The sequence below is a fragment of the Pectinophora gossypiella genome, chromosome 4, assembly GCF_024362695.1.
Source record: "Pectinophora gossypiella chromosome 4, ilPecGoss1.1, whole genome shotgun sequence".
Lineage (NCBI taxonomy): Eukaryota > Metazoa > Arthropoda > Insecta > Lepidoptera > Gelechiidae > Pectinophora > Pectinophora gossypiella.
The window spans coordinates 15,776,117-15,787,692 of NC_065407.1; the positions used below are offsets into that span (position 1 = coordinate 15,776,117).

Here is an 11,576-nt window from a genome sequence, read left to right on the forward strand (position 1 = left end):
TACAATGGAGGTGGTGTAATAGTGCGAATACCCTAGTGAATAATATCCGTTGATAACGAATCTACGTGAAAAAAAACGCACCATAAGGTCAATGACCCTGAAATTTGACAACTCAATGTTGACGTGTGATTGATTTGTTGATAACACAGGTCATTGTATTTACATGTATTATAATTAGTAAAATTCTCAAGTAGGTACACGTAATTTAATAAATTTTGGGAAACATATTTTTATACGTAAAGTTATTTGTGGTACGTGGTGCATACGCTGTTCTTAATTATGTCATCGGTAAGGTTATCAAATTTATCGCTATCTATTTTTGATGATAACATCTTCTGATAGGTAGATATTACATATTGTGATAATACTGCTGCTCTCAGGTGGGGAGGTGCTCGTCGTAATCAAACAATTCAGCAATTCTCTTGAATAATGTTATATTTTCATAAACAATGTTAACTCTCCAACTCTTCATAACAGATTACCGCAACCGAACAAAATTCCACGTCACCGCCTTTTAAAAAGGCGGGAAAGCGTTCCCGTTCGAAAAAGAAGAAATCAAAATAAAAAACAAATGAAATAATATGCCAGTTCCAAATTAAAAATAATAAAGTCGTGACACAGATTCACGACTTTATTCCGTCTGTTATTAAGTTATATAATCTAATAATAATTAAATAATAAAATAAACATTACAAACCCTAACAATCGTCCATCCTGACAACGTGTGCGTCCCCGCGCACGACACCCGGTGGAACCCTAACAATCGGTACTTTGGTCAGTTGCTCAATCTTAACAATAAATTACAGATACTTAGTAATAAATAAAACAATAATAGCAGGCTCAAATATCGTAACTGTTGTATAACTATAGTAGCAAATTATGTTACAAAGTTGCATCAGAATCTTTTAAACAATAATCAAATAAGTAGGAACTTTACTTATTGGCCAATCTTAACGAATAACATGTAGGTAAGCACAGCATTAACCATCAGGAAAAATACTACTAATAAAACTTAAGTTTTAGTAACAAATCACACGAATAAGACAAATAAATTAAGAAAATTAATAACTAAAGTTGCAAATTAATTTACAAACTAAATATGAATCATTTTAAAAAAAATACTTAAAACTTACGTTACTTTTGTATTTCGTTAATTACAATAGTACTTACTTAATATATTTTTTAAAACAAGATACGATGCCTATTCAATCACCTTGAAAACTTTTTAGGATCCGATCAATCGGTTACCCATTATTAAACTAATGATTCATACAAATAATTTGTAGCATCCTATCTGAGCCATTCGATAAATTCTTATCAAGGCATCCAATCTGAGCCAATCTTTAAATCCTTATCGAGGTCTCCAGTCTGAGCTAATCGTTAAATCCTAATCTAGGTCTCCAATCTGAGCCAATCAATAAATCGTTATCGAGATCTCCAATCTGAGCCAATCGTTAAATCCTTATCGAGGCGTCCAATCTGAGCCAATCGACAAATCTTTATCAAGGCATCCAATCTGAACCAACCGTTAACTCCTTATCGAGGTCTCCAATCTGAGCCAATCGATAAATTCTTATCGAGGTCTCCAATCTGAGCCAATCGGTAAAACCTTATCGAGGCGTCCAATCTGAGCCAACCGATAAATCTTTATCAAGACATCCAATCTAAGCCAATCGTTAAAACCTTATCGAGGCGTCCAATCTGAGCCAATCGTTAAATCCTTATGTAGGTCTCCCATCTGAGCCAATCGAGAAGTCTCGTGACAGTAGCTGAGCCTGTGTTTCTTTTGCTTTGCTCTCATCAAGACACGAACCAATCAATTCACATACTTGACCTGAAACATAGACACTGTTCTGTAGCTATATGCCTCTCACAGTTATACAACACAAATTACAATACATCAACAAAAATGTTTAATTTGAAAAGTTGTTATCATTTACGTCTAAAACCGCCACATACGTATACACAACATCTTATGATCCGCAGCCAAACGTTGTTGGTCGCTTCTTTTGCGTATCGCGTAACTACCTACTGCCTAAAATTTTATTGACCCAATACGGTCCCAAATATGCAGGCATAAGTTTTCCTTGCTCTATCCGTCATTATAAAATCATTTTTTTAGTTATTTTTAGAATGGGAGAATGTCTGCTGTGTCCGAAATAGAATTGCGTGATAAAACATCAACATGAGTCATTCTAGTCTCCTAAATAATGTATCGTGTCACACAAGAAATCTCATTTCTATCATCTGAAAAACACATCTTTCCCAAAGATAAGAACATTGTCCATATACCAAGTTGCCTTGATAAAACGAGCAGAGTCCAAATCATATTCTTCATCCGCTAGTATACAGCCAGATCGAATGGCAAACGATTGAACTCCGTCCGACCGAACTTTGCTGACCGTCCGTGATAACGATAAATAGTCCGATGACGCGAGATCAAGCGCAACAAAGCAAGCCTGGCCGCTGAGTCGTGCTATTTCATTTTCGGTCACAAGCAGAATCATTTTAATAATAACATTCGATAGTCATTACACATCGTCAGCGAACCCCTCTTTTTTGCGAACTCCTAAAGTAGGACTAGCATACTCTGAAACATACTCCCTTACTACACCCGCCTCTAACATATTACCTACCATATTACGTTCCATTTCCTTTTCCTTTATCTATTCCGTTAATAATAAGGACAATATACAGCTGGATGTTGGCTATTCAATAGGGTAGTTCTCAACTAGTCAAATCAGTCACCCTTCACCAAACCCCAAAACACGAAATTACTATGGAACCCGTATGAAAAAAAAACAACCCGTGACGTCGTAGAAAAACATGCCCAAATGTCGCACTTATTAATTACATTTTCCCTATTAAAATTCGTAAACAAGCTAAATAGAAACAAGAAAATGTTTATTTTTACCTTTATATCTGTCTTTATTTATCAATCACAATTTCATACCTTATCTTTGAACTAGGAAACTACCCAATTCTATGTTCATCGCTGTTAATATTAGTGCTCCCAAGTCTTAAAGTGATAATGCAAAATAATACTTGTACGTATTTATAAAGCAAATCTAATAACTGCTGCCTTTCTATTTCTGTCGCCTTACCATCCTTATCATCGTATGGTCCTGACTTTGGTCGAAGCCACATTCATACCTCTATGGTAGGTACACCTGTCTGGTTCACTATTTACAACCCTAACCGCTCGACAAAAATAAATATATAACAAGGTGGCTTTAAAACATCCACACATCCATTTTGGCAATGATAAAAAGTTCTCACACGTACGAAATATTGCTTATCAGATTTGCCTGCTATTCTTCAACAGAACGCTACCGTTCAACTTGACATGAGTCTGGGCTCTTACAGAGAGTGCACCATAAACTCGACCACACCTGTTGACGTCATTTAATAATAACTTCACATTGCTACACGAACCCGGATGGGGCACGTCATTGTCAATATCGGTCCTAATACAGTCCGATTACTACTGGCATGTCTAATAAACTGTCATTAACGATTCTACATACAATCCGAGCATCTACTCCATTGACACTTACATATAGCGATACCTCTTTTAACGATTGAACTATGCCTTTCATTAATGAGGGAATGTACTCCCCAGTTTGGTTAAGACATCAAAGACTGATCATCCGATTATCCGAAAGTAAGATGTTTCTTGTTTTGAGAATCACATTAAACCGTTGATCCCGGTTACTATTTACTGATGTAAGTACAATACATAGTCGTTACACAAACCATGACCTTGGCGGCCCAATAAAAACTCTGACACCTAGGTTGCTGAGGTTAGCATTCCATCTCACAAACCATAGAAGGAGAAACGAAGGAATGTTATTATGGGACTCTTAATTCATGAGCAAACAAACAAACACCATTGCCGAAATCAACAAATATTTTACTGACAGCCCATTTATACTAACTTCCTAGATAAATTCTGGTGTTGGGTAACCTTTTTAGTTATCTATAGAAATAAATGCACAATGCTTTATTTTTAATAATATCCTTAAATTTTTCTATCCTCCGCCTAACTAAAACAATTTCCAACTTGGTGACCTCTGTATGCAACAAAATGTAAATTTAATTAATGACTTGGAACAACGTATAAAACTGTCCCCTCTCCTTACATTTGTGACAAGTGATTATCTGGCCAGTGTACCTGCTAAAACTTGATTCAATCCACTACATTAGCAATATCGAAGATCTTGTTTCTGATGGGAATTCGGTCTGGTTGATAACTATCAACCAACATATGAATCAGCCAAATATTAAATCAAATGATTCTAACTAGAACATTCTCTCTTTATTTGAGAGCTGCGCTCTTGTCGGTGGAGTAATCGCCATTCCTCTCTTCTTCCCGCCAAAACCTTCACCTCCTGATACGACACGACCTGCACCTTTTCTTTTATTTGTTTCATAAATGTTCTCCTAGGTCTACCCCTTTCTCTCTTCCCTTTCATTTTTCCTAAAACTAAACTAAACTTAAAGTAAACTAAACTTTTTAAACTAGAATCATTGTACTGCCTAAAAAATAATTGCAAAAGTTCTTCGGTGTGAGAGCCAAGAAAGCCAAAATACCAGATCCTATTATTTTATCTGTAGGTAACTAGCAACCCGCCCCGGCTTCGCACGGGTAGTGAGTTTGGAATCGATAGCTATAAAAATTAAATATTTTCCATACAAACTTACTCCCCCTATTTCACCCCTTCGTAAGGATTGTTTTTAAAGATAATTACCTAAATACGTTTTACTTTATTTAAATAATGGGTATTTTCTAGTAAATTAGATAACCTACTATTAACACTAGAAGTTTCATACAAACTTTGCCACCCATTTTTATCTCCTTGGCGTTTGAATTTCGCAAAATCTCTTAATGAGTACGTACATTCTAAAGGAACCCCCAAGCAAAATTTAAGACTCCCAGCACTCGCAGTTCCTGAGACTTCGTGATGTCTTAATGACCTTTCACTTTTATAGTATATGGATACCATGAACAATACAATCCACTGCACGTTCTCATATAGCTCAGCATAGTTTACAAAATAAGTAAATGACTATGTGGTTTTTGTGATGTGTTTTTCGCGCGATGGTTTCTGATCTAAGCAGTTATAATAAACGATACCTATTAAGTATGGCGGTGCGTACGACACTGTATAAATTAGTTATTAAGTTAAATTATAAGTTCTCTTCTCATGTAAGTGACTGCATGTCTTTTTTTGAGAGTAAAGTATCTTTAAACCGAAGTAGTAAAAGAATAGAACTGAAGCTATCAAGTATTAGCAAGGCCCTGGAATTTCTGCATAGCAAAGTGAGTTGTGGTCTTTACATACACCGAGACACATTAGTTTACTTTTTTTTAAACCAAACATCGGTTACCAAACAGAAATATTTTGTGATATATTAATTTCTGATATGTGCTTTACACGCGAGACTGTGATGAAAGACCATCCCTCTATGTTTAAATATTCATAAAATATTTTTATCTACGTGACCTTCTTAACTGTCCCGCGTCGTCACGTCGCTCCGTATGTCGCTCTGCATGCAATTCAGGTCGCCGCTCTGCATGCGGCTCAAACGGACGCTCAGCGTGCAGCTCAGCCCGGCGATCCGCATGCGCCTCAGGACGACGCTCAGGATGCAGCTCAGCCCGGCGATCCACATGCTCCTCAGGCCGACGCTCAGGACGTAGCTCAGCCCGGCGATCCGCATGCTCCTCAGGACGACGCTCAGGATGCAGCTCAGCCCGGCGATCCACATGCTCCTCAGGCCGACGCTCAGGATGTAGCTCAGCCCGGCGATCCGCATGCTCCTCAGGACGACGCTCAGGATGCAGCTCAGCCCGGCGATCCGCATGCTCCTCAGGACGACGCTCAGGATGCAGCTCAGCCCGGCGATCCGCATGCTCCTCAGGACGACGCTCAGGATGCAGCTCAGCCCGGCGATCCGCATACTCCTCAGGACGACGCTCAGGATGCAGCTCAGCCCGGCGATCCGCATGCTCCTCAGGACGACGCTCAGGATGCAGCTCAGCCCGGCGATCCGCATGCTCCTCAGGACGATGTTCAGGATGCAGCTCACAACCTGGCTGATCGTAACCCGGCCTTAGGGTGGCACTGCGTGTCACAAGGTCCCGACTCTTGTAACTTCATTATTCTGAAATCTCGCAGAAAATACATTACATTAGTCCTTTACTAAAAATAAACACGCTTAAAAATTTTTATACCTATTTAAAAATAATAATAATCTGAAGCTTGCTTTGGAAAAAAATATATAAGACTGACCAATTATAATTCTCAATCTATTATTACTTTAATTAGAATCATACACTTATTATAATATTATGTTTAAAATATCGGTATAATTCATTCCTACATGTACCTATACTAACATCATCGTATTACAATATGCCAAGACAGACATGTAGTAATTAATTACTTAAAATACTTGACTTGAGTAAGAGCACATAGCGCAACAATATCATATAAAAATAAATTTACTTATTACTTATAAAAAAAATGTATATTATAACTAGGCGTGTACTTAACTTTATCCCACTTCTGAAATGTGATAATACTGCTGCTCTCAGGTGGGGAGGTGCTCGTCGTAATCAAACAATTCAGCAATTCTCTTGAATAATGTTATATTTTCATAAACAATGTTAACTCTCCAACTCTTCATAACAGATTACCGCAACCGAACAAAATTCCACGTCACCGCCTTTTAAAAAGGCGGGAAAGCGTTCCCGTTCGAAAAAGAAGAAATCAAAATAAAAAACAAATGAAATAATATGCCAGTTCCAAATTAAAAATAATAAAGTCGTGACACAGATTCACGACTTTATTCCGTCTGTTATTAAGTTATATAATCTAATAATAATTAAATAATAAAATAAACATTACAAACCCTAACAATATCAAGTAAACCAGTGTAAGGCATTTCAAATATGATCAAGAATTCCGTGTATGTAAATCATTTAAACAAAGGAAGGATGACTAGCTGATACTATAACACAAATATACTTATATTCCAGACACACATCTTCAACGTAGAGATGACGTGTGAGGGGTGCTCCGGCGCGGTGGAGCGGGTCCTCAACCGGCTCAAGGGGCAAGGCGTGGACAGCGTCAATATCAGCCTGCCGGAGCAGAAGGTCTCTGTCACCTCCACACTTAGTGCGGACCAGCTACTAGATGTTATAAAGAAAACCGGAAAGAAAACCACTTATGTTGGCACAGAATAAACGTGACTTGTTTTATACTGTTGGAATTTATAAAAATGTGCTTTCTCTGTGAAAGGTGTACACAAAACTATCAAATAAAGAAAAATAATGATTATGAAATTAGTTGCAAAATTAAAACAATCTTCCAGTACAATTGTAGAAAGTATTTTTATCGAATTTAAATTATGGCTTGTTTTGCCTGGCATTTTTCAAATTTTTACTTGTGAACATTCAAATGTGATCAATCATTTAGCAATTATAATAATTACTATATTATGTACATACAGAATTTTTAATAAAAATGTTTTTTCAATCATAAAATTATTTCAATGAGACATTTTAATATTATAATCAACATTTATTATGACTATTATAATATAGACTAGATATAAATAACAATTGGACCTATTCATTCTTCAATTCCTCCAGTGTATTTAGTCTCAAGTCAACCAAGTCCACAGCTTCATGAAGGGCATTCAAATGGTCAACTATAGCATTCACTGTGGGCAACATCTCTGCGCACTCGCACTCCCGCGTCTTATCCACTTCACAAGTGAACGTCTTATTTGACTGGCATGTATCTAATCTCTTAGATTTTTTCAAAACTGGTTCAGGTTCACAGCCCCCGCCTTGGAAGTCGTCGAGGATTTTGAATCCACTGTTTATTGGGAAACTCCTCTTCCTTCCGACCCACTCTATAGTGCCGCTAGTGTAGCACACGTCATTGTGTTTCAGTTTTATCATGCCAAACAAATCACCCTCTCTCACCCCCTCGTCGTGGGACCGCACTCCTATTGACTTACTTATTATAGAAGGAATGGTATAAGTGCTGGGTTTCGGCGGACAACTCCGCGGTATATGGCTTGCGTGACCGACATTATAGGAGGGACACTCGGGGGAAGCACATTGCGAATCATCCGGAGACGAGTGTGTGTAAACAGAGCTCTTGTGAGTCGAGTTGTGAACAGGCGTATCATCAAGCCGGGAAACTACAGTTCTATCGCTGTGGCGACTTGTTCCGATCATCGTACTGTTAGCGTCGGGATTCTCGTGAATCGGCAGCATTTCCCCCGACGGCTGCGTAAGCAAGCCGGGGTCGTCGTCAATGTGGGTAAAAGTAGTCACCGGATACTTGTTGCTGTGATAGCAAAGATACCAAGATCTTGTTCCCTAGTTTGATGATTAAATGCATTAATATATTTCTAGCAATCTAGATAGAAGCTGAACGTTTGAGGCTAAGAATTTTGCAATGATCCCTGAACTTGAGTTTCTGAACAGCTACAGAGTGGTGTGACGCACTCAGGGATGGATCCTGGATGGGGGTATCAATAATTTAGAGCAGTTGTTAATAATTTAGATGCTACTATATTTTGCTTATAGCTACATATCACATAAATCTATCTATAATTACAATCCATAACTACTGTAGCTAATATAACCATCGTTTCTTAACCACCTGATTTTTTCCTCTGGATGTGTATGTGAGTTTAGAAGTCTGCGAAGCTGATCTGGGTATAGATGGATTTTGTGCAATGTTCTCTTTTATGTCACTTGCTAGTTCAGTGAAGTTGGTTTTCCATAGGTTTACCTGTAAAAATATATCTGTTATTAAACTTCCTGTGTGTTATTAGATTTTATAATGTCTATTAACTATGGGTAATAAAAAATGCTCTGTCTACCCAGTGATCTGTCTCTGACCTCTGTGGTCAAGTGATTCAGTGTTGGACTCAAGTTAGAACATTACAGGCTGATCACCTGTTTGTCCAAAAGTAAGATAGCTAGTCCTGGTTAGGGGCCTTTGACGGTTCAATAATCCCTGACACCAGGGCTGATAAGGTTGCTAATTCACCTCACAACCCACACAATAGTAGAATTATATAATAATTGATTCATAAGACATTTAAATATTATTTCATAAGATATTGTTGTATCACTAAATTAGATGCTATATCATTATACTGAAATTCCAGAACATTGGATATAATGATACCAGGGTTCCTGGGGGTGGTCATACACCTCACAACCCATACAATAGAAGGTTGGTTGTAATAAATAAATTAATTTAAATATGTACCAGTTTGTCATCACCAGCCGAAGCAAATGACTCTCCACTTGGTGAGAAGTTCACAGCATTCACAGCTCCAGTGTGTCCAGTCAGTGTAAATATTGGATGCCCTTCCAACAAGTCCAAGATCTACAAGCAAGTTGTACACAAATAAGCTATAACAAACACTTAAATACTAAAAAGATATTTTTTTAAGTATATTATAATAGGATATGGTGTGTGTGTGAGGGTATGTGTGTATGTGTATAATAATGATTAATAATATAAGAATTAATTGTTAATTTTACAAATATTTATTAATGTCACTGTAATGTTACACATCTATGATATAATATATAGTAATTTATAATTGTTATAAATAATAATTAAAATTTATTTATTATTACCTTCATCTTGCCATCCCTGCTAGCAGTAAGTATATAACTACCACTAGGGTGGAATGCCAATTGTGTGACAGCATCACTATGTATACTGAAATAAATAAGAAAATATAGTTACTTCTTTATGTCTGTTTAATCATATTTAATGCTATTATATAACTAACTATAATAATAAAGCCTCCTTTTATCAGAGGGGTTAAAAGGCCACATTGAAGCAATTCATCTAAAAAAGCAATATTGTTATTTGAGATTTTTTTGATAATGCACACTTACTTTTATATGCACATGTCAAAATACAATATTGCTCTTTTAGTTTTTAGACACCCAGACATTTGTATATTTTTTTTTGTACTATTTTGAGTACATGATACATCATTATTCATTTTCATTGGTGTTACTTTGACATGATATCTCAATTCTATTATCTAAGTTTAAGTCTGCTAAAGACTCCTCTATCCTTTAATATAACCAGCATAATTTAATTGAATAATCACCTATAATATTGCACCAGATTATGTGTCCGTATATCATACAGCTTGACATTGCCCTGAGAAGTACCAACAGCTATGTAACATCCAGAAGGGTGCCAAGCCAAGTACAAGCCACTTCCTTTTGTATTCTTATATGTATGTATGAGTTCCCCACTCTCCGGGTTCCATAGTCTAGTGGTTTTATCATCAGAACATGAAGCGATTACAGAGCCATCATTGGATATACGTGCACATCGCACCCAGTTTGTATGCCCCACGAAGGAAGCAATAAACTTGTATTTATCACTCGACCACATCTTCACTATCTTGTCATCTGATGCTGTGATTATCTGAAACATCGATTATTTTTTTGTTAATTTTGTGAATTATTTTGCTTGGAAAAACTTAGTCAAATGAGAGACTTTTTATGTCAAAACAATAATGTTGTATGGAAATGTCTGATGAGTGATATCATAAATAAAAGTGGTCAAATGTCGTACTCATTGTTACTAAATTTCAATCAAAAATTCGAAAATAATTCAAAAAAAACATCTCATTAAATTTCAATCATCTAAAATTTCTAGACCCAGTACAAATAGGAATTTATAATTTAATTGAATAATACAGAAAATTTACATCCACTACTAATAATATTTTTAGAGCTAAAGGAGACAGTTTAAATAAGCAGGCATACCATTGATGCCTCCTCTAGTCACTGTAACATTATGAAGTATGGATCCAAGCATCATTAGGGTAAGTTAGGACTTATTATTACACCTAATAGTTAATAAACTTACCTTAGTGCCATCATTACTGAACTGAACAGAGCGTACGGACTGCGAATGTGCCTTGAACACTCCAGTACTGCCGGTGACCGTGGGCACCCAGATTCGCACGGTGCGGTCGCGCGACGCCGACGCCATGTACTTGCCAGTTGGGGAGAAGGTCACGTCCATCACCGCCTCGTCGTGCCCCTTGAACCGGTAACTACGCATGGTGCCACCCAGGTCCCATAACTGAAGCGGGTCAGTCATAATATGTCAGTAAAACTCGAACAATGTTAGGAACGTGCATATTCAAACGTGCATTAAAGTTGGGATATATTGTAATAATTACCAATACGCTGTTATCCAACGAGCTGCTAGCAATTTGCGTCTCATTTGGACTGTAATATAGTGCCGTAATACTGTTCCGATGGCCCTTTAACTGTTTGTCCAACGACGGATCTAGCAATGCTGTTTTACTATCCATTTCATTTATATGATAATATATATATAATACAATAATACTTAACAGACTGGTTACGTAGAATCTTATTAAAAGTACAGAAGGAAATCTCTAGATTAATTCAAATTCAAACACAAACAGACGGACCAACTAAACGTCACAACAAAAACCATAAACAATTATTTTGTCTTATAAACCTG

General features: G+C 37.0%; 2 protein-coding genes across 2 annotated transcripts; one reads left to right on the forward strand and one right to left on the reverse strand.

Annotated features, from left to right (window-relative positions):
• Positions 1 to 104: 104 nt before the first annotated feature.
• LOC126382427 (copper transport protein ATOX1) lies at positions 105 to 7,555 on the forward strand. The gene is made up of 2 exons (XM_050032306.1): positions 105 to 288; positions 7,046 to 7,555. Exons 1-2 carry the CDS (start codon positions 280 to 282, stop codon positions 7,253 to 7,255), a joined length of 219 nt encoding a protein of 72 aa, XP_049888263.1. The 5' UTR covers positions 105 to 279; the 3' UTR covers positions 7,256 to 7,555.
• Positions 7,556 to 7,629: 74 nt separating this feature from the next.
• LOC126382430 (POC1 centriolar protein homolog A) lies at positions 7,630 to 11,515 on the reverse strand. Its single transcript, XM_050032310.1, has 6 exons — positions 11,266 to 11,515; positions 10,947 to 11,165; positions 10,174 to 10,499; positions 9,686 to 9,770; positions 9,309 to 9,428; positions 7,630 to 8,404 (listed from the first exon to the last, which is right to left on the reverse strand). The coding sequence occupies exons 1-6, from the start codon at positions 11,398 to 11,400 to the stop codon at positions 7,640 to 7,642; spliced, it is 1,650 nt and encodes a 549-aa protein (XP_049888267.1). The 5' UTR covers positions 11,401 to 11,515; the 3' UTR covers positions 7,630 to 7,639.
• Between the last annotated feature and the right edge of the window lie 61 nt (positions 11,516 to 11,576).

Excerpts from the sequence above, each read along its gene's own strand:
- LOC126382430 (XM_050032310.1), bottom strand. The coding sequence starts at position 11,400 with ATGGATAGTAAAACAGCATTGCTAGATCCGTCGTTGGACAAACAGTTA. Across the intron at positions 9,771-10,173 it reads AATCTGGTGCAATATTATAG|TATACATAGTGATGCTGTCA; the intron begins GTGATTATTCAA and ends TATTTATTTCAG. Across the intron at positions 8,405-9,308 it reads CGGCTGGTGATGACAAACTG|GGAACAAGATCTTGGTATCT; the intron begins GTACATATTTAA and ends TCATCAAACTAG.